The 22,979-nt window shown below is 40.4% G+C and overlaps 1 protein-coding gene across 1 annotated transcript in view; it reads right to left on the reverse strand.

Moving 5' to 3' along the window:
* The window catches only part of BCL2L13 (BCL2 like 13), a gene marked incomplete at its 5' end in the record, with an annotated part of 34,169 nt that extends 11,969 nt beyond the window's left edge, over positions 1 to 22,200 (reverse strand). The window contains 5 exons of the mRNA XM_084266368.1: positions 2,189 to 2,332; positions 7,703 to 7,772; positions 11,033 to 11,189; positions 12,144 to 12,254; positions 22,080 to 22,200. Coding sequence (XP_084122494.1) covers positions 2,189 to 2,332; positions 7,703 to 7,772; positions 11,033 to 11,189; positions 12,144 to 12,254; positions 22,080 to 22,200 — 603 coding nt within the window. The remainder of the gene's footprint in view (positions 1 to 2,188; positions 2,333 to 7,702; positions 7,773 to 11,032; positions 11,190 to 12,143; positions 12,255 to 22,079) is intronic.
* Positions 22,201 to 22,979: the final 779 nt, after the last annotated feature.

Below are 22,979 nucleotides of genomic sequence, written 5' to 3' on the forward strand. Positions count from 1 at the left end.
TTCACACCACTCCAGAATAACACAAAAATTGAACCTCCTACTGTCACAGCAACATAATTCACCAGAGACTCCCAGGTTTGCATACTGCCCATAGGGGTCTAGCAAAGTATTACTGACAACTTGATCCGGCACTCAGAGCCCCTGTGGCAGATGCTTATCTTAAAAAAACCTGCAAACCACCTGCCTGATGGCTAACAGCCTGCCAGGTGGCTCTCCCTGCCCTGCTCAGAAAGGCACACGTACCCTCCCACCCTCACCCCACGGCCTGCTGCCAGCAGTGCCATCCCCAGAACACCCTCCCACAGGCTCGGAACAATCCAAGAAGCACGCCGCTCACTACAAATGAATACTTTTCTCAGAGGAAAAAAATTAAATAAAGCCAATAAACCCATATATTCCCTTCCCCCAAACACAGCCACAAGCCCAGTGGGTTCCCCAACCCCATCCCCAGAACAACTCACGAAGGGTTAGCGCAGATACATTTATTCGTCTGGAAAGGATTTTCATCACCTTGTTTCTTTCCTCGCCTCTTCTGCTGTTTCAAAAATAGCTCTGGCTTGTTTGCTGTACCGCTTATGTCAGTCTAATTTTCTGCCTGGCTGGATGTATACAGACAGGCTCGTAGGCCATTAAACACTGACTGCCCAGATGGGTGCATACAGGCACAGGCAGGCAAACACAAAGCCCAGCCCCCTCCCTCGGAGGCCATGCTGGAAAGCTGCTTGTTTTCAGAGGCTTTGCGCTGTATTAAGGATGTTTACGGCAGGCCTCACACAGGGCCTTGAGAACAGACCACAGAACAGGCCTTTTCTGAGGCAAGGAAAACCAAAAAAGCAGAAGAGCGAAATAGCACCAACATCCATCTGTCCTAAAGGTGCAAGTAAGGACCCTGCCTGTGATCGAAATACTTTGAAATGTCACTGCATTTATCAAATGACCTAAGGTCACCTGGCTGCATGCCCCGTTAGTAATTCTGTCCATTAAAGACAAGCAACCCCTCCCCAAGGCTTTGAAAGCTATTATCCATGATTGCTGGGAAGGGAGAGGATATAGGAAGGTGCAGAGGTGTAGAAATTCTGGAAGAAACAAATTATTCTTAAAAAAATCAAGTAAAGTCCTGAAATACAAGGAGCTGTCTGAATGAGATTTTTTTTCCCTACTAGCACTTTTTAATCACTGGGTTTTCCTGAACAGCTTTTCTTTTTAGAATAAATCAACTTGCCGGAGCCATTTCACTAATCTGAGATTAATTCCATTCCAATCTGGCATCCTGCCCAAACCCAGTAATCTAAAGCACCGCCACCTTTAGCACAGTTCTACCTCCCAGCCCCAGCTCCTCGGCTGTGAGCTGCCGCTGTGATGTATTTTTAAACGGAAGTTTCTCAGCATGCCATGACTCAGGAACATTGGTTACCGTGAAGACTCCCACAAGGAAATGCTGCCCAGGAAACCTTGATTGCTCATTCTATCCACGTTCCTATGTAGCTATAAAATCCAAAACGCACTAGCTATTTTATCACTTATTTTGAAAACAAATTAGTGCCTACTGACATTTCTGTATGAAGTGCTCCCCAATTACTTATCTGCTAAAAAACCCTCTGAAATGTAAGAAGAAAAAAACCATATACAATTTCCAGTGGTTACCAGAGGATGAAGATAACAATCACACCACCAGCCTCTCTCTCAGGCACAGTACCTCATTACGGGTGCTTGCTTCTCAATGCAATTCTGTATGTATTTTAACAGGAAGGAACACACAAACAAAAACTCACCATAAAACAATGTATTAGCTTCTTACCACAGAGCATATGAAAACCGGTTATTATTTGACAACTGAGCACCTCTCCCAATTTCAATGGCAATCCACGAAACCAGACATGCAAAGAACTGGAACAGACTGCCTGGCGAAACTGTGGGCTCCGATCACATGGGTCTTTAACGTCAAGGTCAGAAATGAATGGGGCAAAGTCAGCTATGCCTTGGGGCAGGGCCATGAACTAGATGACTGTGGAAGATCACTTTCCAACTACATGGTCCTGACCCCCTGCTGCTTTGGGGGGTTTTTTTGCCTTTTATTTCTTTGCTTTTTTCATTTTTGTTTTTCCCTTCGCTGGGGCATTGCTTTACTCCCAGCTTATTAGAAAATAAGCTTTGAATAAAATATGAAAATTAAACATTGTCTTCTTACCCATCCTCCTTGTTGAATGATATAGTCTGCAGAATAGTCTTCTAGATATGTCACCCCAAAGTTCACAAGCGCGCTCAGCGGTTCCTGGCCTCGTCTGGTTAACTCCATCAGAAATTGTTGTAGCAAAACCAGGGGTACCAAGACCTTCAGAAAACAAGAACTGTGAGTAAATACAGAAAGCATTACCAATACTACCACGTGGGTAAAAAGGAAGAATTAATGTGGTCCACAGAAAAGGTCTAAATCTACAAGATACCAGGGACTATACACCTCATTTTTGTGAGGCCATGAGGCAGAAACACAATACAACTCAGTAAGAAAGAAGCAGGTAATCTGAGAAGCAAACCACCACAGCCAAACTGGAGCGCCCCACAGAACAGGGCTGCAGCGCCGTCTTAAGCCCTATCTCTTTCTTTACAGGTGAAAAAGCAGAACAGGTCCAGAATTTACTACCCCAGAAGTGGAAAGATTACAAATAGTTTGAAGGGACATGCATCCAAATTGTATTTAAAGACCAGACAGTATACATTCTTGAGCAGATGCACAGCACTACTGGCTTTTTTAGAAGTTCATACTTGGCTTTCAGACAGGACAGAAGCAAACAATTCCTCCCAGCAGTGCAGCACTACAGGCATGTTTAAATGCACAAACACAAACCACTCTCCATGTTCAACTCTCTCTCCTGTGCCCAATTTAATACATACAGCCCTCCTTACAACCGTTTGTCTTTTAACTGGATGTGGTGTAGTACTCTGGGAACCCACCTCCTTCAGCTAATAGAGTCTAGACACTTCCTTATGAAATTATGGTTTTGTTTTCCTAAACAACATGCAGTTGAACTTTTACACTACGATTTTAGTCTCCTAGAGCACACAAGTGGCCCTCTGGGCAAAGTTTATATGCAGCACTTTGCCAAGTTCAGGAAACCGGTATGAATTTAAGTCATTAATTTTGAGTTTCTTGCAATTAAATCTCAACTCAGAGGCAGAAGAGGTGCATGCTTGTGGTGCACAAACGTAAGGAGCAGGTCAAGGTAAAGTTAAGTGCCAGAAGAAACTTCAGTCTTTTTGGATCAAAGGAAGAAAATGTGTGCTGTCAAACTAGGCTCTGGGCACACCCACGTAACTACAACAGCGTGAACACTGAGATCTCAAAATATTTGACATTTACTTTAAGATGATGGCAACAGAAACAGCAGCAAAAGAGGCTGCTTAGGAAGTGAAGGGAGCTCAAATGTTGGCATGCTGAACATGATTGTTGCCACCTTCCTTTGCCAACTTAAGAATGTAATCCATCCACTCCTCCCAAATTTAGCAAGCCTCTGCAGGCCTCAGGAGCAAGGGGCCAAATTCAAACTCTAACATCCAGTCCCATGCAGACCAGCAAACACTGCCTGGTTTTCCTTTCCTGATGAAGTTACTGACACTTCTACCTTCGAGACCAGTAGGGACATTTGCATGATATTGCCCCTAAATTCATGAAAGAAATTGCCTTCACTGTACTTCATAAAGGTTGACAACAGCTTTCTGTACGGCACAGTAGCTATGTGAATAGTGATGAGATTTATCTGACCAAAGTAAAAACACAGCTTTAGCAGTGCAAGGCAACTGCAATTCCCTCCACCAGTACACCTGGGAAGGAATGCTGGGGGCTGTTTATCTTTTGGATGAAGAAAAACATACACAGTATCAAGCACAGCATGCCAGAAAAGAGTTGTCAGGAGAAAACTTCTAGGGAATCATTCAAAATATTACTACCAGAAGATTCCTGATTAATTGTTTAAATAAAAGATTTCTGGCAATTATGTTCCTGCAATCCCATAGTGTGATATTACAAATTTAAATGTATGCCCCCCCCCCCAATATATTATAAAGAAAGTTCAGAACCTTTGAAGAAGCTATGTCCAAAGTAATGGCCACTTCTGTGTACCTTTTGGCTATTTTAACGTAAAATTCATCTGACTCTTTACATGAGTTTTTCTTATATTTTTATGTATTATTCTTTGGCTCCATTAAGCAGTAAACATGGGACATTAAGATGACTTCTAACCTAGTTACCAGTTCAGTTTACTCTCAGTATTTGTTATCATTTTATGTGATGCATGATAGTGGGATTATGTATATATTTAATTTTTTTTAAATGCAATAATGGAGCTTTAAAATATATATTTATCTTATTACAGAAATACAATTTCCCCCAAGTTTGAGGTGATTTTGGTTTGGTTTAGTTTGGTTTTAATGAGAACCGTATTTCAAATACAAGGTGAAGGCTCCTCCTTTTCTTTAAAAAAATCCAACATCATGCCTGTTATGGTCACATCACGATTTCTGAGAAATACATGAAAAAAATCTATTTTCCTGATTTTTTTTTTTTAACTGATAACCAGCACTTCTAATATCTGTGGGTAAACTTTGCTTCTGTGGGGTGTTAACAGAACTAATGTTGCTATGTACTAGTTTATCCTGCAGTATTTCCTCAGTCAGATCGATACTCATGTTTTACTGTCTGAAAACACTCCTTCACATCCCATGTGCTAGTCAGTTAACGAGATCTCTTCAGCATTTAAAAATATCATTGCACTCTGGAAAAGATCCACATTTTTTAATGGGGAAAAACAACCCTACAGCTATATTCTTTCTGCTCGTGTTTGTATAATGAACAGGTTATTTGAAAACTGGTATGACTAAAACCACTGTTTTGCCAACTGCAAACCAGACAGATCAAGCCTTTGTCCAACATTCAACCTCCAACCTGCTAGCCAGCTAGGTTATCCAGTACCTCCCAAAATTATATGCTGACCTGGATGTGTTTCTCACATGCATAACATCAAGGAAGATTTGCAAAGACTACTTTCAGTCAGCTTTGTGCCACAGAGATACTGGGCCTTTAAGTGATCAGTGTGGCTGTGTGCATCACGTTCAGTATATTAAATAGGTGGGATTTCGATACATACATATGTATAAAAACATATAACTACAACAGCAAGGGCTCAGAAATGAAAAGGGAGATTTTATACACTAGTTCATAGGCTACCAAAAGCAAAAATATCAGCTTGCTGTGCAAGGAGCCACTACTGAGCACAATAAATACAGCTTACATGTAACTGAAAACTCATTTCAGCTACTTGCTTCAGTTGTTTTATTTCTTCTAGTGTGGACCAAACCACAAGCCTTATTCACACAGCACTCTGTGGGACTATACTTCCACATTTTTAACCCTTTGACATCTGCCACAGCTCCTCACAGAGTCACAGAATTGTAGGGGTTGGAAGGGACCTCCAGAAATCATGGGGTCCAACCCCCCTGCCAAAGCAGCTCCCTAGCTCATATTGCACAGAGAGGCGTCCAGACCGGTCTTGAATATCTCCAGAGAAGGAGACTCCACAACCCCCCTGGGCAGCCTGTCCCAGGGCTCTGTCACCCTCACTGTGAAAAAGTTCTTCCACATGTTGGTGTGGAACCTTCTGTGCTCCAACTTGAGGCTACTGCCCCTTGTCTGGTCCCCACAGACCACTGAAAAGGGGCTGGCCATTTCCCTCTCTGTCCCGCACTTCAGATATTTATAAACATTAATCAGATCCCCTCTGTCTTCTTTTCTCAAGGCTGAACAGCCCCAGTTCATTCAGCCTTCATTGCTCCTGCGCATCTTCAGATTCCGCTCCACCCAAGAAACTACAGGATGTGGCTGTGAGCATGTGACAGGGAGCGATTTGTTATTCTGTTCAGCTAGTTGTATGTTTTCTTATTTAGTCATAAAAGGGAGCAAGCTTTAGTTCTCCCAACAGGGTCAGTTTAAGCCTACCCCCTTCAGATTTTCACAAACTTGAGGCCAGCACAGCCTCATTGTGCTGCTGGATGCCTGCTAATTAGAACTAACACTGTGTCTATTTATAGCCACTAGCTTCTTCTCTAGAGCAAAAAGGTAGGTTGAGGTTGGAGGAGAGGGATCTTGATCTCTTCTGTTATAAAATATTATTCTGATTAAGATCATAAAGGAATTTAAAAGGAAATGAAACCAATAAAAATGTATTCCATCTCCTCAAAACAAGCATTATTAAAGGAACTGCCAAGCATTCCCAAAGCATCAAGTTACCATAAAACCAAAACAAACACCCTGCATTATATTCCACAAAATTTCCATTCTGGTTTGCTTGTGGACTGTTAAGTTTTGCAGCAACAAATGTTATGGTTAAACAAAGATGATGACAAGAGGCATCTTCTGGATGATATTTTCAGTCATAAACTGATGTGGACCAAAATCCACTAGCCACAGAGGCTGCACAAATGTAGCAGCAATGAGGGCTACATCATAAACCCCCAAAATGTGGCTGATCCATCTACCCAGGGCAGTATCTTCAAGAGGTTTGTACCAATAGCATATGGAGATGCAGTGGGCAAGCTCCATCCACCTCCTCCCCTTGCCAGCTGAGCCACAATGACTGGTTTTATGCTTGGTTTTACTTTTCACTAAGTGAAGAGTAAAATGTGCTAGCTTAAGCCACCTTATTGATAATCAGATTTCATGGTTCTTAAAATGCCATGAATCACAAGATGATGAACTGAAAGCATGCACACACCCCACAATTATAATTGCTGGAGCCATGGGCAGTAACTTGTCAAGCAGTGATTAATGAGCTGCTTTAAAAGTGCCCACACCCTTGGTTAGAAGATCAGTGTTTGAAGCAAGCAGAGATATCTAGTTAAGGAAAAGTATTTCTGGAAAAAATAACGTAAAGGGTGGACAAAATTTGCCTTGTTCTATTTTAAATTTAAGACTAAATTTTAATCCTCTATTTCTGATTAAATTTGAAAATACTTACTGAACTCTTTCATTCTTTTTCTGATGCCCATTGAACCCATCAGAGAATGATTAAGATGATTTGAATGATTAATGAAAGATTAATCTGGGAAGAGTAATACTACTCATTCTATATTAATACTATTGTAAGAGACTTCATTTACAGGGATGCTTCATATCATTTGAGATAACTACTCCTGAAACCAGGTGGGCAGGCACACCATCCTTAGGTTTTCTGAACAACTTAAATATTGTTAAAATACTATCAATTTTTATTTTCACCATGTTTAGCATTTTTTTTTAAAAGATGTATTTTGAACCTAAGATGGGAGCAAAGAAACAGTAGAAAAATGTTATGACAACATCTGTCCCAGATTCCATTACAAAACTGCTAAAGAAATGCGTCTCTCTCGGGAATTAAATAGAGTTTAACAACCATTTTTTGAAAATGTGAAGCAACAATCTTTTAACTTTCAATTTTCCCATAATAAAGTAAGACTGACCTTACACTTCCATTGGGTAACTTCTGGTTGGATTATCTAAAAACTACATATTATGTCCACACACATCATTCTGAGAGTGAATGTTACCACATCCTAAAAACAACCGGTCTCTTTTTATTCTTGGTCCTCTGTAAATCACAACTGTAGCTAGGAAAAACACTAGGACATCAAAGAGATCAGAGAGATATCAAACTGAAAGTCGCTTATTTGGTACCTTGTTCCATCCACTGGCATGAGCAGCTGTCTCCTGCGTGCGCTCTCGATACTCTTGATACGTCACCGGCCTGCAGAAGTTAAACCAACACTGAAAGTTATAAAAGGAAACAAAAGAACAAGAATAAAATAAAATTCTCAGTTTCCAGAGAACAAAGTATTTTCACATGTATGAGAGCAAATAATTTTCAAGAGCTAACAAATCTTGCACTTCTGGACATAAAACACCAGCACCAGACAGGGTCAGGAAGGCATCACCTTCTCACAGTTACACAATTCTGTGTAATTGGTTACATGAATTTTGTAAAACTTTGATGCTCTACAACTTAAATGGCATTAGATAAGTAGGTTCTCTGATAGGCTACCAAAATTTCTAAGCTTTTCTAGTTTTTATAATCTAAGACTTTAAAAGCAAAAAATTCCAGTGAAGAATTTCATCTGTGAGACAGAGGTCATTGCAGAGTAAACTTTTTATGAACAATACAGGCTGTGACCAACACAGACTGCTTGACCCTGTCACCGTTATGTTACGAGTTGCAGCCTTTATTTGCAAGAAGCAGCACTTCTGATCACAAAACTCCCTTGGTATTTCTGTAGGTATCTCTATTTTAGATTTATCACATCTCTACTTCTCTGAGCTGGGATGGTGAAATTCCTCTCTTCCATACCCAATTTCCTCCACGATGATACAGCATGTTAGAGCCAGTAACAATAAAGACTTTGCACCAAGTGACAGCTGAGGATGCACTGCTTTGAAAGCTGTTGTCCTGAGCCAGACCATGGCAAAAGGCAAGTTCAGACTTTAAAGGGAAATAGTGCTAACTGGTATTGGATAGAAGACTGTTTATTCAACCCCAAGAACCTGCTATGATCTAACAGCTTACTGTATTGTAACATACTTGCTTATATGCATGTAACAGGACAGGAAAGTATACGCAAAATAAGTATTCTATCAAATAACACTACTGTAACAAACAGAGATAAAAGAACAGAGTTAAAGCACACTGGGGAACATGTAATTTGGGATTGTCATTTTAAGTGCATTCTCTTAACTTCCTTAGTACATTAGTTCCTTTAAAACTCAAATCCAAATCAATCAGTGGGATGAGAAAAGCAACAACAGATGCAGGAAGGATATTATCAAGAGATTAAACAGAAGCTCTAGTTTGCCTTATAAAAAGGCATGTGTGTCAATATGTTTTCACAGGCATTTCAGACTTTAGGTACGTACATATGTATAAAAATAAAAAGAAGATTTAGATTGTAACTATTTTCCCACAGGAAACACAAGAAGCCTAGAACATCAGGCTACTAACAACCCAGAACTCCTTAATCTTCAAAGATCTCATCTTCAGAACTTTCCAGAAAAGAATCAACCTAGAGTTGATGACTTCTCAGTGCCAGACAGTCCAATATCTACAACCTTTAGGACATTTAAACTGAAAATGCTGTTATTTCGATTTACCATTTTAGACACACAAAAAGGATGGGTTGCAAGGCTTACTGTTAATTGTCCAAATTGTGGCCAGTCTGGTTTTTTTCGTGCACAGTGACAAGTAGTATTTGTCTAAACCTGAGTTCTTCAGGAGATACTGAGCACAAGTTTAAGGCCACACCAGACAAAATGCCTGGCTTGTAAAGGCAGATAGGCTTCTGCTATTTCTGGAGGAATGCACTCTCCTGCCACTTAAGGAGAAACTTGTACCTCACATACTCTTTTTTTTTCTGCAGGTAAATAATTGTCAGTTTACACAACACTGAAATTACTTTCTGACCATATAGAAACTGCATATAGAAGCAGACACTGCAAGTATTAATTCTGGAAGTTAAATGCTAAGTTGACAGTGTACTTTTCCCTAGGACGACTCATAGAAAATGAGACAACTACCTTCATCTGTCTGATCGGACATCACTTGGCACCTTGGCTGTGAAATCCAGGTCAGTCACAGAATCACAGGATGGTTTGGGTTAGAAGTGACATCTTTCATTATGTCAGGTTGCCCAAAGCTTTGTCCTACCTTGTCACTTTTAAATTATATTGGTCGTAAGGTGTCAACCCTTAGCTGTTGACTAGGGATCTAGGTAAGGAATAGATGGGCTAGTGAAGGAATCACAGAATGGTTGAGGTTGGAAGGCACCAATGGAGAACATCCTGACCAACCTCCCTGCTCAAGCAGGGTCTCCTACAGCAGGCTTCCCAGAGAGCTTTTGAATGACTCCAAGGATGGAAAGTCCACAGCCCCTCTGGGCAACCTGTGCCAGTGCTCAGTCACCCTCACAGGAAAAAGGTGTTTCCTGGTGTTCAGATGGAACGACTTCCAAATTCACAATCTTCCAGAACTCTGCTATAAAGTGTGCTCACCTTTGTGAGGGCCTGAGATGCCTCTCCAGTGCTTGTATGGAAGGTTTAAATGCCATGCATCAGAAAGTGTACATCAAGTGCTGATATCTAGGCTTCCAGTACCTTGTTGTTCAGGCAGTCCACAAACAGCTCTGGAAACTCCAAAAGGCCAGCACTAGAGATTCTCCAGTTTTTTTGAGCCATGTCATTTAAACCAGTCCACAAAGCAGACTCAGATAGCTATTTGCTAATGCTGCCTTCACAACTGCATTTATGTAACTGTCCCTAAAGTAGCACCTTCCAACTCCAACACTCTACAAATAGATTTTGGAGGTCACTCAAAACAGCCATTAGTAGTTCATGTGGATCCATTTAAATCAGGCTAGTAATTTATAAGAGAAAACCAAACAACCACAACAATTTCACAATTTTAAAGATACATTAATCGAGATACTAGCATCCCACACACAATGTGCTGTTTAAACAATAAGCTCAAACTGAAATAACAGCTCTTAAGTCACCAAGGTTTGCCCAGCGCCCCACATCTGTTTCAGATGCGTATCTGAAGGGTGGTCATAAAGCACCTAACTACTGTCCTTTCAGGGAAACTCTCCCAGTCATCTTGAGCCAGACTACCAACAAACCTTCAGCACCACTCTGAACTATAAAGCAAAAGAAACTAATCTGGCTACAGCACTGAACTCATGAAACTGGCAATTGGCAGCTGCCAGCTGCTAGATTCACCAGCGACTCGAATTAGTCTCAGAAGTTCAATGATAAAAGCTTAGAAAAAAAATTAGAACTTACATTACTGCCAAGAGCAAATACCCCAAAGAGGTATTTGCACATTACAACACAAACAAAAAAAAAAACCCAGCCACATAACTGAAAAATAAAGGCAGTACAAACTGTAGCCCCATCTTTTAACAGTTCAGCAGTTGCAATGCAAAAGGAAACGCCTTCCCTCTGAAAAAGTAAATGGACACTCACTTGCTAAGCATGGTCTGCAGTGCTTTGTGCAGATGTTCCTTCAATTCCTGGGACACTTTCTCCCCGAGATGAGCCAGGCAGTCTTCTATTGAGCTCTCTGGATTAGCAGGACTGAACACTGGGGAAGTATGGCAGTCAAATCCCGTCGTGGTAAATGCTGAGAGAAAAAAGTATTCAAAATAAAACAGACTCATGTAAGAACATCTACAGGCTCAGAGTTCTTACCCCACCAGTTAACACAGTTTATATGAGGGATGAGGAGATCACAGCTCTACAGTCAAAGCATGCTATGAGCAAATTGTAGTAAAATAAGTATAATCCAAATATATTCGGGAAGTGGTACCATAGATGACTTTGAGCTACATTTTCCCTCCAGCTCTTATTTCACAGCTGCATCTTAATCAGCAAGTTAGGTGAACGAGCAACTATTCCCAATTTTAAGGTGATGCCAACCCTGATGGAGTGGCAAGAGCGCCTCTTTTCCATGGCAGAATTCACCTACACGTGGACATACCTGCAGTGGTACTACAGTATAACTTTTTAAAATAGTATTTTGTTCATCTAACCTTTTGCTTCTCAGTTCAAAACCTCTATGAAAGGTCTATGTGGATGAACATAAACAGACCTAGAGCTTTCCTACTTCAGATTTCCACTTGGGAATGCAAATGTAAAGCAAAGATTGTTTCCAAATCATCCTTTACTGGGAGTCTTATAAAAGCCACGTGCAAAGGTCAAAGGATGTCACAAAAAAATAAACCCAGTGGCAGTGAGAAATCTGATGGTTTAAGTCAATGCTCCTCTGAATGTTAGCTGCTGAGGAATGATTTCACTTCTGTCATCAACTGGCGCAGCTTAAGGACTGCTTACATTTCATTATTTATAGCAGCCTATTAAATGTCATTCATTTGTTTGCTTTGGCCAGACTCCACCACCCCAAATGGTAACGTTTAACTGTTTTACTTCATGTGACAGTGTGTAGAAATCTTGTGGGGGGAAGGACGGTAAAGAAATTCAGTGAGTCCAAAAATCTCTCTAACTGGAGAACCTGTTACAAATTAACCATTACAGGGCATACAGATTACTGACTGAAATGGGAAAATCTGAAGAGCACCTTCCAAGATTTCTTCATCAAGGCGTTTTAGCTCCTCCTCTATTTCTATTTTAATCTTCTCCAAAGCCTCTTTCTCCAAAGCATGTTGTGCTGTAAGCTGTTGTTGAGTCCCTAAAAGAAACCAGAAGAATTATTCAAATGTAATATATCAAATTAGGTAGATGATAGAATATGATATTGATATATTAACTATAAAGGACCTCATGGTTTATTAACTACAAAGGAACATTCTATTTCAGACAAAACATTAAAAGTATGATCCCGTAACAGCACTTACGACAAAGTTTTGTGGCATGAACCCAGAAACACATAAGCTTCCAGGCCTATTCAAGATGGAATAGGTGCTTTAAATATGAATATAGTAAATAAAATAGAGCTGTAAAAACACAAACAGAATATATAACAGCTTTAAAGACAAACGTATCCTAAATTTAAGATCAAAATCAAATCAAGGCACATAAACAAGCAGCCATTAAAACTAATACACTCATTATCAAGCTCCACCAAAGCAAAGCAGACATAGGCACAAGTAGCTTTGGCTTTTAGTAGCAAAATGTAAAATTGATACTGATGCCTGCAAAATCTATGAAAATACTAAGAGCAATTATGTAATGACATCAATGAAGAGTCCTGAAATCTGTTAACCAAGCATCCCTTTGCTCTTCATGAGGAGTCTTCAGGCCACAGTGAAATAATTTAAGAGGCTGCAATAAAAGAATTTAAGACCAGCTTCACAGGTAACAATAGAGGCAAAGGACCCCACAACTGTCAATTCTCATCTCCTAGTCAAGTCATTTCAGAATCTGAGATGGCTGCATAACCCTAAAAATACACAGGCATAGTTTGGGATCACCAATACCTATTCTGTGTGTAGACTCAAGATTCTTGAAAAGAATTTGTTTCAGCCATATCATTCTGAATTACATATACTCTCAATAGTCTTAATTATTATGCTACAGCGAGACACAAAATTGCTTCCAATCAAGCCAAGGTATTTAAGAAACTGCTTGCTGAGTGTCAACCTTTCCAATATAAGGCTGTACAGCAAGGCATGTAGTCAAGTAATTGTTTTAGAGGATGGATAGTAATGGAAAGCCTACATGTCTGGGACAGAGTTCCAGCTCAAAACTCTTGCCATTTATCTGCTTTTTCTTGGGGTTTACTCATCTTCACTTCTTCCATCAGCTTTCAAGCACGTCTTCAAATCCCATTCTTAAAGCACACTACATAAACTGTTCTGTTAACAGCTGTCTTATTGTCACCAAACATCACTGAATCAACAGCCTGTCACTTTTTTCTTTTTCTTCAGTTCCTTAAAATCTCCTGCTTAGAGATAAAATGGATCTGTTATATCCATGTGAATATAAAAGTGAATTTTCTATCAACTTACTCCTGAAAAAAACAAATGAAAAAATAAAATTGACCTCCAAACTTGCCTTTGCTAAGTAATGCCCCCTTTCCAGCCATTTCCTTCCCTAAGTTTTGGATCAATTATGTGTCCTCATTAGCCCTGCACTCTGCTACTTTCAACAGCATCAGTGATGAGGTTGCCCAAAACACATTTTCTTAGCTCTCTTACTCCTGAATATTCCTTAGAATTCTTTTTTGGGACTTCATGTTTTCCTGTGCCCATGATTTAAACACCACCTCCTGGCCAACCTTCCAATAATACTGCCCATGTCCACTGTTTCTTACCTGCACACCCAAATACTGACAACTCTCCAAACTATCTGACCCCTTTCTGCACCTAAACCTCTACCTGGGCATCCAGGCATTGTTCTGATCTACAGATGTTCTTCACTCAGATGAAGAAAATAAAAAGGGAAAAGATTTACATCTGTAATGTTGGCATTATCAATCACACTTCATTTCTTCCTCACCACTTATATTTCACATTCAAATCTTCAGGTAATTCCAGTGTAGCTTTCTGGCATGCCTTTCTTCATTCCTGCTTCAATGACGCTAAATCATAATCTGCTGGTCTTATGAATGACTGTCTAGGTTCTTTGGTTCATCTCTATTTAAATCTGGTTGGACTCACTTTATGGGTTGTGCTGCCTTCCCCTTGCCTCCACAACTGACACACAGTATCATTAATTTTCATATCAGAGTGGATAGGAACGGTACTAGTTAACACACAAAGATGCGTAGCAAGGTATGCTGTGCCTTTTCTGTATTTAAAAAGACACTAGAAAATAAGCTTCCAAGGTCTTCTACACTTGAAAAGTTAAAAATCCACAGGATCAACCCACTGAATGTGTGCTAATGCTTAAAAACCAGTGTAAAGTGGGTGTAAAATGTTTACACCATTTATTTATTTGAGAAGGTTTAAAGGAACAGAGAGACAATTTAATTCCACTTTACTTAACCACACAGGCCATCATCTCTATGTTGAAATCAACTTTGTTTGGCTTCTTAAATCCTTTCTCATACAGCTGTGCTTTCCCACTTTGAACAACAAATTCCAGAGAGGAGCAAACTGTTCTTCATTTTGGTTAAGGAACAGACACTCACTAACGCCTTGTCAGCCCCTTCAAGGTCACCTCTTTGAGCTGCCGAAGCACTGCCTCACTGCCAAGTGCAACAAGTACGTGCAAGTACAAGCTCCTATTTTAACCTGTGCTTCACCCTGTGTATGGGAGGGATGAGGGCACTCAGAAGAGCACTCATTCTCACAAGACTAACGTGATGATGATCCCACATGACAAGCTGTCACACTTCATCATAGGTCACCTGGAAAACAGAAGGAAGAGAGATTCCACCGCTGCCAGCCTACAAAAGAGCTGTTTAGATAATCACTGCTGCAGTCAATGGTTTCCATCTCGTAACACCCACGACTTTGCAGCAGCTGCTGTTTCCAATAGCACCTGACTGTTCAGCTGTGCAGAACATCAAAACTCTACGCTTCCTGCACCAGTGACTTGGTACAGTTTATTCCCCTAATTATCAATGGTCTTCAGCTTTCTACATCTCCACTACCAACAAAAGTTGCACCCAGTGTTGAAGAGCAGCATCTTCAAACAGCGAAAGTCCTAAGCAAGCAATATCTTTTCCTTCTTTAGGCAACTTCCAAGCCGTGTTGCAAATAGGCAGAATAAAATAGTAAAAATAGTTTATAATAGATGAGAACATATTTTCATTGCTTAGTAATGCAGATGGTCACATCAGAAACGGTACTTGCAAGATCCATACATGAATGATTTTCTATGCTGAGAAAAAAAAGTCTTCCCTATTACAGGCTTTTGGTAAATGACTCTGGAAGGCCTCTTCCCAACCCAAAGACAACAAACTTCTGTTACACAGTCTTACACAAAGAAGTTAGTGCATTCTACCTTCTATACACGGAGTAAACTTTCCCTTTGAAACAAGTGTGTTATTGTTAAGATATTGTTTTTCAGGTATTTGGAAGTAACCTGCGAATTAGGGGAAAAGATGCTCTAAAAGTCCATCAAGCACCACATCACTGACAATCAGTCAGAATTATGACTACTAAACAAATGTAATGCTTCAGTAAAACTGCACTGATAAGACCATTCCACGCGTTTAGTTTAGTAGTACAAGACTAGCCTGTTTCCCAGGTTAGATCCCTGGAGGAGGAGGGGTGGGAAGTCATTCACAAGAGCCAAAGAGCCTGCACATCTGATGCTACAGTGTTAGTGTCCAAGTACAGCTAACAAAAGAAAATAACAATTGTAAGGAGACACTGCAAACGTGTTCCACCTTTTCAGTTCAAGTGAATGCAAGGGCAGTGAAAAAGGAGCCTCTGATGTCACAGATTCCTTCCCCCCTTTTATTTTCTTTTGTGCTTCTAATTTTAATCTAACAATATCTCTGTTTTCAAGTTCTCTTACTTCTATAGACTTAACACGGATGTAAAAATTTGCTTTCAGCATGATTCTACTATTTAACATGCCAGATTTTATAACAATGCAAATAAGTAAGCATCTAAAATTTCCGGAAGCACTGAGAAGTGACAAAAATGTAAGAAATCTCTTCACAGGTGTATTCAGGTTTCCTTTAAAGAAAAGTACATCCATTACGGCAGCAAACTTCAGAACACAGACTGCCGTACATAGATGTAGCTCTTGATTTGAGAAATGTTTAAAAGCAGCTTCTTCATAAACCATAAGAAGGCTCAGCTTAAAAGAAACTAAAATACTTCAAAATAACAATAATGAAAAAGAGACAAGACATTCCAACTGACGGTCAAATTTTGTTTGTGGGCAGAGACGATGCTTAATTAAGTGGGAATTCACATTCCTGGAGGGACCACTTCTTTCTTCTGGAAGTCATCCCCCAAAAATTCCCCTTCTTTGCCTCAGTTCAGAAAATAACTCCCTCGTTATCATGAACCAGATTGGTCTGACCTACCACATGTACCGTTTCGGTCTGTGACTTTCCAGCTTAAGTGGGTATGTTTTGTTTTAAGAGGGAAGTTCCTAAGGAATGAGTTATTCATTTAAGCTACAAACACTTCAAAAAGTCCTGCACTTCCTACAGACCAACAGTAGGTACTATGAAGGGTAAGTGAAGATACAGGGATTGGAATATGAAGAAAACAAAGATATTCTGCAACAGCAATGGCTATCCAACCCAGGATGGTCAAAACCAGATAAAAGAGGGTATAACTGTTGGATTTGGGGTGGCCACAACAGAGCCTTGAGCTCCCCCACACTGCGTGAAACCTGACCATCTCTGCCTATCCGTGTTTCCTGAAACCTAACAGAATTGACTTCCAACCAAAGCAAGTGAACAAATACACATAAAGCCCATTCCTATCAGTGACCCAGTTCAATACTGCTCAGCTCTAACAAATGTGTGGGGGGAACCTCTAAACCACTCTGATCGCCAGCTGCACTCAGCACTTCGTACGGCAATTCCAAAACAGATAATAAGTGGCCCAAAGAACACTGTGCACAGTAACTGGATTACAATACTGTGGATAGCACACACCTCGGGGAAACTGTAAAACTGTCAAAACCTTCTTCACCTCTTGAGTGATCTATGCCACCGTGCCGTTGCAGCACTGATTATAAGCCTTCCAGACACTGTGTGAGCTAAGGGATTACTTAAGGTTTCTCATTCTGTCAAGGAAAACACAGAAAAATTGCTTTCCTTCGGAACCTTCGTTAGAACCACAGGCTAATGGGATCATATAATCATAGAATCATAGAATGGTCTGGGTTGGAAGGGACCCCAAGGATCATAGAGCTCCAACCCCCCTGCCACAGGCAGGGCCACCAACCTCCAGGCCTGGATCTACACAAGGCTGCCCAGGGCCCCATCCAAGCTGGCCTTGAACACCTCCAGGGACGGGGAATCTACTACTTCTCTGGGCAGCCTGTTCCAGCACCTCACCACTTTTTCTGTAAAAAAACTTCCCCCTAATATCTAATCTAAACCTTCCCTCCTTTAGCTTTAGTCCATTCCCCCTTGTCCTGCCATTATCTGCTCTTTTAAAAAGTTGAATCCCCTCCTGCTTATAAGCTCCCTTCAGGTACTGGAAGGCTGCAATGAGGTCCCCCCGCAGCCTTCTCTTCTCCAGGGATGGGGTCAAACCATGGGGATGTAGATTAAAAATCAGAAATCCACTAAAGGTTACCCCTTGATGAGACACAAAGAAGCATTTATAATGCAAATATTTTGAATCACAAAACCAAAGTACTTTGACTCACTTAAAAATTAAGTAGCAATAACAGTAGCAGCAAACTAGAAGCTTCTATGAGCATAAGCTTCAGGGAGAAAAAATGTAGAAATATTTTCCAATACTTGATATTTATTTTCTGTGTATGAACCAGTAGTTGCAGATACTACAAGAGCTCCAAAAAAAAATACTAAAGCATCTCTCCACAATCTAATGAACAGATAACTCAGTGCTTCCACGCATTTTAAATAATTGGACTCATCTGTTGCCTCAAATCACATGAACTTACACAGATGGTATCTTATTGTGTGTTTTATCAGATTTATCCAAGCAATTTGTATTATTCACCTACTTGAAAACCTACCAAAAAGCAACAGAATTAAATTCTAGCAGACTTTGCTTCAAATAGAGTGAAGCAAGTGCTATGCAGAAACTTTATTCTGCAATACTGTCATAAGAATAAACTCTCAAGCTATTGCTCAGCTAAGTTTGATTGACTTTAGAGACATTGAAATCAACTAGGAGAATACTACAGAGCTGTGACATCAAAAGGCTGGTTCATCCAATTAAACTGTCTTACCTTCAACAACCTAGAATACTTTGTGTGATTCTCTCCTCAGTCCCTGCACTGAAGAGAAACTATCTACATAAAACTTATAAAGCAGTAATCAGATGTTGGCTTAGATTGGCCTCCTTTGCTTGAAGTCAGAAGTGGGTTTGGCTGTTGTAATTGAAGCCATCTCTCTTGCAACAAAATCAAGATCAACCAAGATATCCAAAAGGAAATACACTGAGGTACTTTTCTCTGTAATCTCTCTGAGTTTTTTCACTAAATAAAATCCCTCCAAAAAACATTAGTCTGGTAAAGCATATTATGTCTGCAAAAAATGAGAAGTTTTAACATGGATTCTAACAAATATCTTAAAAGGTTTACTCTGAGTTTTTGGAACAAAAAGACACATCAGGAAAAATCCTCAAGTACAAAATGCAGAAAAACAGAGGTTTGAGGGGGATGAGCACTGGAGGAAAGGGAGGGGAATGGACGAAAGCATTCAATTTCTCCTACCAGTCCTAGCAGAGATAAAATAGCACCACCGCTGTTGGGAAAGATCCCTTTTTCAGTTGTTAATCTGACCTGTCAGATACATTATCTAGTTTAACTGGAATGTTGAAACTTCTCTGAAATCTGGGAGACTGCTATGGGAGGAGACCCAAAGGCGGCACAGAAATAGTAACTATGCCTAGCTCGCCTTGCTTCCCCACGTTCTGTATACCTGCGATGGAAAGAAGGGAGAAGATGCTCCAGTGGGTGACACAGGGTGGCTGTAATTAGGGTCCTGCTCTGAACTGCTCTCTAAAGGAGCCCCTCACTCTCCCATGCTGAAGGAGATGGAAGAGGATAACACAGTGAGGACAAAGCCAGCCCTCTGGATACTCCCCTTACGCTGTAGGATGACACAGATATCAAAGAGTAAGGACTTATTTGGATCAAAGAAAAATACATGAAGGGAAAGTACCAGATAGCAGGGTCAATGCCTCATATGAGCGAAACACATAAAATAGAGAGGTGTTCTGCAGCTAAAATAGAAACACACAATAACCAAACATCACTGCTTGGTTTGTTTCCCATGAAAGGTCTGTCAACACTATAACTGAATTAAAGCAAAACAAGATTAAGTGACAGGTGCTTTGTATCAGAATCCTCTCAATTCATAAATCAACAGCTTCATAGAGAGCTGAAAGACTACTGACCAGCATTGGGGGGTACCACAAAAACCATCAGGGAAAGGAAGCTGGGATCAGTCAAGATATTGTATCAGTGGTTAACAACACTGCGTGAAGAATGTACTGACAAACACAATGTAATGTCTTCCTGTTATTATCCCTGACATGTTTTCCTTACAAAAAACAAAGTTTCCTCTTCAGGATGGGATTCTACAGGACAACTCTTCACTTTCCTTTACTGGCTTTGCATCTCTTTTGTTCTAACCAGGTTTCCCAGACCACACTTGTTCCTGTAATACCCAGCCGCCTTCCAGTAGTGCATCAGGTAACACCCATTACGGGTTGCTGCTGCTGCTGCTGCTCCTCTCGGTGTCTCCCCAGGGAAGAAAACTGAGCGTACAGAGCAGAGTGCTTTGGTACAGCTCTCCACAAGCAGGCATCAGCCACCTGCTAGACTACAAGAAGACACAGGCTGTATACATAAACTACCTAATATGCAAAGGGGATGCATGCAGTACTTCAAAATAACAGGGGGCTGTTACCACACCTACCCTGGGAGTGCAGCTGAAACAACTGTTCAATTAAAAGCAAGGAGGCAGTAAGTAGGAGAAAGGATTTTTTAAAAGTAGCCAGGTGACAAAAAGCCACTGGAAACATGGAAAGCACAAAAGCACCAGGAAAAGTAAGTTAGGAAAGAATGAAACGAATGCTGAAGCAGAAGAATAAAATGTTTGCACTTAATTCAGTAACAGCATGAAGTCCATCCAAGGCATTACAAAACAGAGCGAGAAACAACATGACAGATTAAAAGTGAAAACTACTTTATGCAGAGACTTTGATCAGAAAGCAGTAAAAACACTGGGGGGTGGGTGGGGTGGGTAGTGGTGGTGGGGGAGTATCTCATTTAGGAGAAAGATGGTCAGGGAAGGAGAAGTTGTGTTCACTGCCTGGTTTGGGGAGTGAGGGTTGGTTGGGGAAGTGCAGAATTTCCTGTTTAGAAGGGAAGGTTTAGAGTAACATGGCTGAAAGAACAATTTGTGAAGTGTCAATGCTCTGGAGTATTTTAATAGCAAACCCAACTACACCCTCCTGTCACACACACTAATGTGTCTCGATATCTGAAAACTAGATTTAACATATATCTTTATTCAAGAGCTTGAAACTCCTCTTAGCTGACTAAAACATTTTCCTTCAAGCATCTGTAGCTTGCTCTTTATTTAAATATTTCTTAGAGGTTTCAGTAATAAGAATCAGTTGAAAGGTTTCCCCTCAATTTTCAAATATTTCAAAGGTAACTACAGCTACATTATTTTTAGAAACCTTTAGGATTAACAGTTTCCTCTCTGATTCTTGTATTCATGGAACAAAGGAGACTCTTCCACACTGGAGCTTTATATGTACTCAACACATTTCCAGTTATAGACCAGTTATCCCAGATGGATATTCAGAATGAGGCATTACTCCTACAACAGGCACATTTTCCAAAAAAGGATTTTATGAAACAGCATCTTAGCACTAAGGTGCCTCTCCTTTCATGGACCACAGATGCTGTCTGTGGTAGTGGAAGTAACAGACATACCTTAAATATACTGAATTTAATTTTCTAAATTATATATAATATAAGGAGCATATGCTATATGCTTTAGTGCCAAACTGATAACATTACTTCTGTCATATCTTTGATGCTATCTTTTCTTTTCAGGAATTTCTCATTTCATGACAGGTTAAGTTCAGGAAATGAGAGAGTATGCATTCTTAAATGCCTGTTCAAGAAAAAAGGTGTTTGTTTTTAATATGACTTTCATCAGAATAAGTTCTGGATCACAGGAACCAGCAGTGACTGAAGCCCATTACAAACTGACAAGCCAGCAAAACAATCCTGACAACATTGTTCAAACGTACAGCTCAAACGGACGTTTTACTACCTAGGCTTATGTTAAACTCAATCTACCCAATTTCTTTTATTCTGCCTATTTATTACTTAGCCTCCTATATGCACAAACCTGTTCTGAAAGAAACATGTGACTCCATGCAGTCCTTGACGTCTTAAAAACGAATGAATGCAGCGCAGGCCCTGTTAGGCCTCACATCTCTGCAGTACCACTGACTGACAACAGGAGCCTTAACATAGCAGGGCAAAACTACTTAGCACATGAGATTGCTCAGGTCATCGCTTAGTGTTTATGCCAGTACACACCACCTCATCCCTACTTACTTCCACCTGCCTCCCACAGGAAGCAATTCTCAAGAAAGAAAATATATAATCATCAAATTCTCAAGAATGAAAATACATAATCATCCCTCCAAACCTGAAGACAGCTACTAAAACCACTTATTTACTTCATAAACATCAATCAGCCTTGGCATAGCTCAAATTAAAACAGTAATCTAAATACAAGCGGCTTGTAATTTATCAGCATCTCTTCCAGTTATTTTAAATGAATAAAATAAGGGATTCATTCCACTGAACATCAGGCTAACATTCTGCATCCATGTCCAAACAGCTTAAGAGCTAATTGCATATAGGTGCACACATAAATAGGTATAGATTGATGTGTGAATATTACCTTGAGTTGAGGGAGCGGGGTGCTCCTGTGGCTTCTCTTGTGACAGAAGTCCCAGGTAGCTGAGAACTACGTATTTTGTTTCATAGTGAAATCCTACAGGCACAGCAGTAGAGGACGCCATCGGGTTGGCTTGCAAGGCGCAGCGCTCTTATGGGACACGTAGGGTTTTCTCTGGGTAACTCAGGAAGACTGCAAGGAAAGAACAGAGTGTTTTGTTTGTTTCTTCTTCAAGTGTTTTTTTCTTGTTTCTTTATAAGGCTGCAACAGGTCATGAACTCATACACAACAAGGAATTATGTAACAGCTGCAAAGTAATATCCAGGTTTTTGCCCTGATACCCTAGGCATTCTTATTTTAATAAGAACCACGCAGAGTAAAACCAACTGCCCCAAGCCCAACGCCCCACCTGCCTGCTGCCAGCATGCATGGCAGACATGCTCTCACATTAAAGCAAACCGAGCAGTTCCGTACCACGTGTCCGCCTCCTAATGCCACCCAGCTTGACCACACACTAAAATACACACGTATTCATGCAAATGGGGTTCTGAAGACTTAGTTACCTACGTTTTAAGGTAAAAATACAGGTTCTGAGGAGTCTCTCTTCCTCTAAATCACCAGTGAGTACTTTCCTGATTCTTTGCTTTCTCAGATTCTCTAAAATTTTTAATGTAGAAAAAGGGACAATTGCTTCAAATTCATTTTACTGTTTCAACAGCAATGTAAAACATATGGTCAACAGAAGAAACTCCACATTCATTGCAGGGACTGGAAGAACAGATGGTTGTGTGTCCTGGATTTCTCACCCAGACATTAGAAAACAGACATCCATACCTAACAGCAGTATCTGGCCAAAGAACTTCCCTGGTTTACTCCAACTGTTGATGAGCTTTTTTTCAAACA

This window comes from Gallinula chloropus (genome assembly GCF_964237585.1).
Source record: "Gallinula chloropus genome assembly, chromosome: 1".
Lineage (NCBI taxonomy): Eukaryota > Metazoa > Chordata > Aves > Gruiformes > Rallidae > Gallinula > Gallinula chloropus.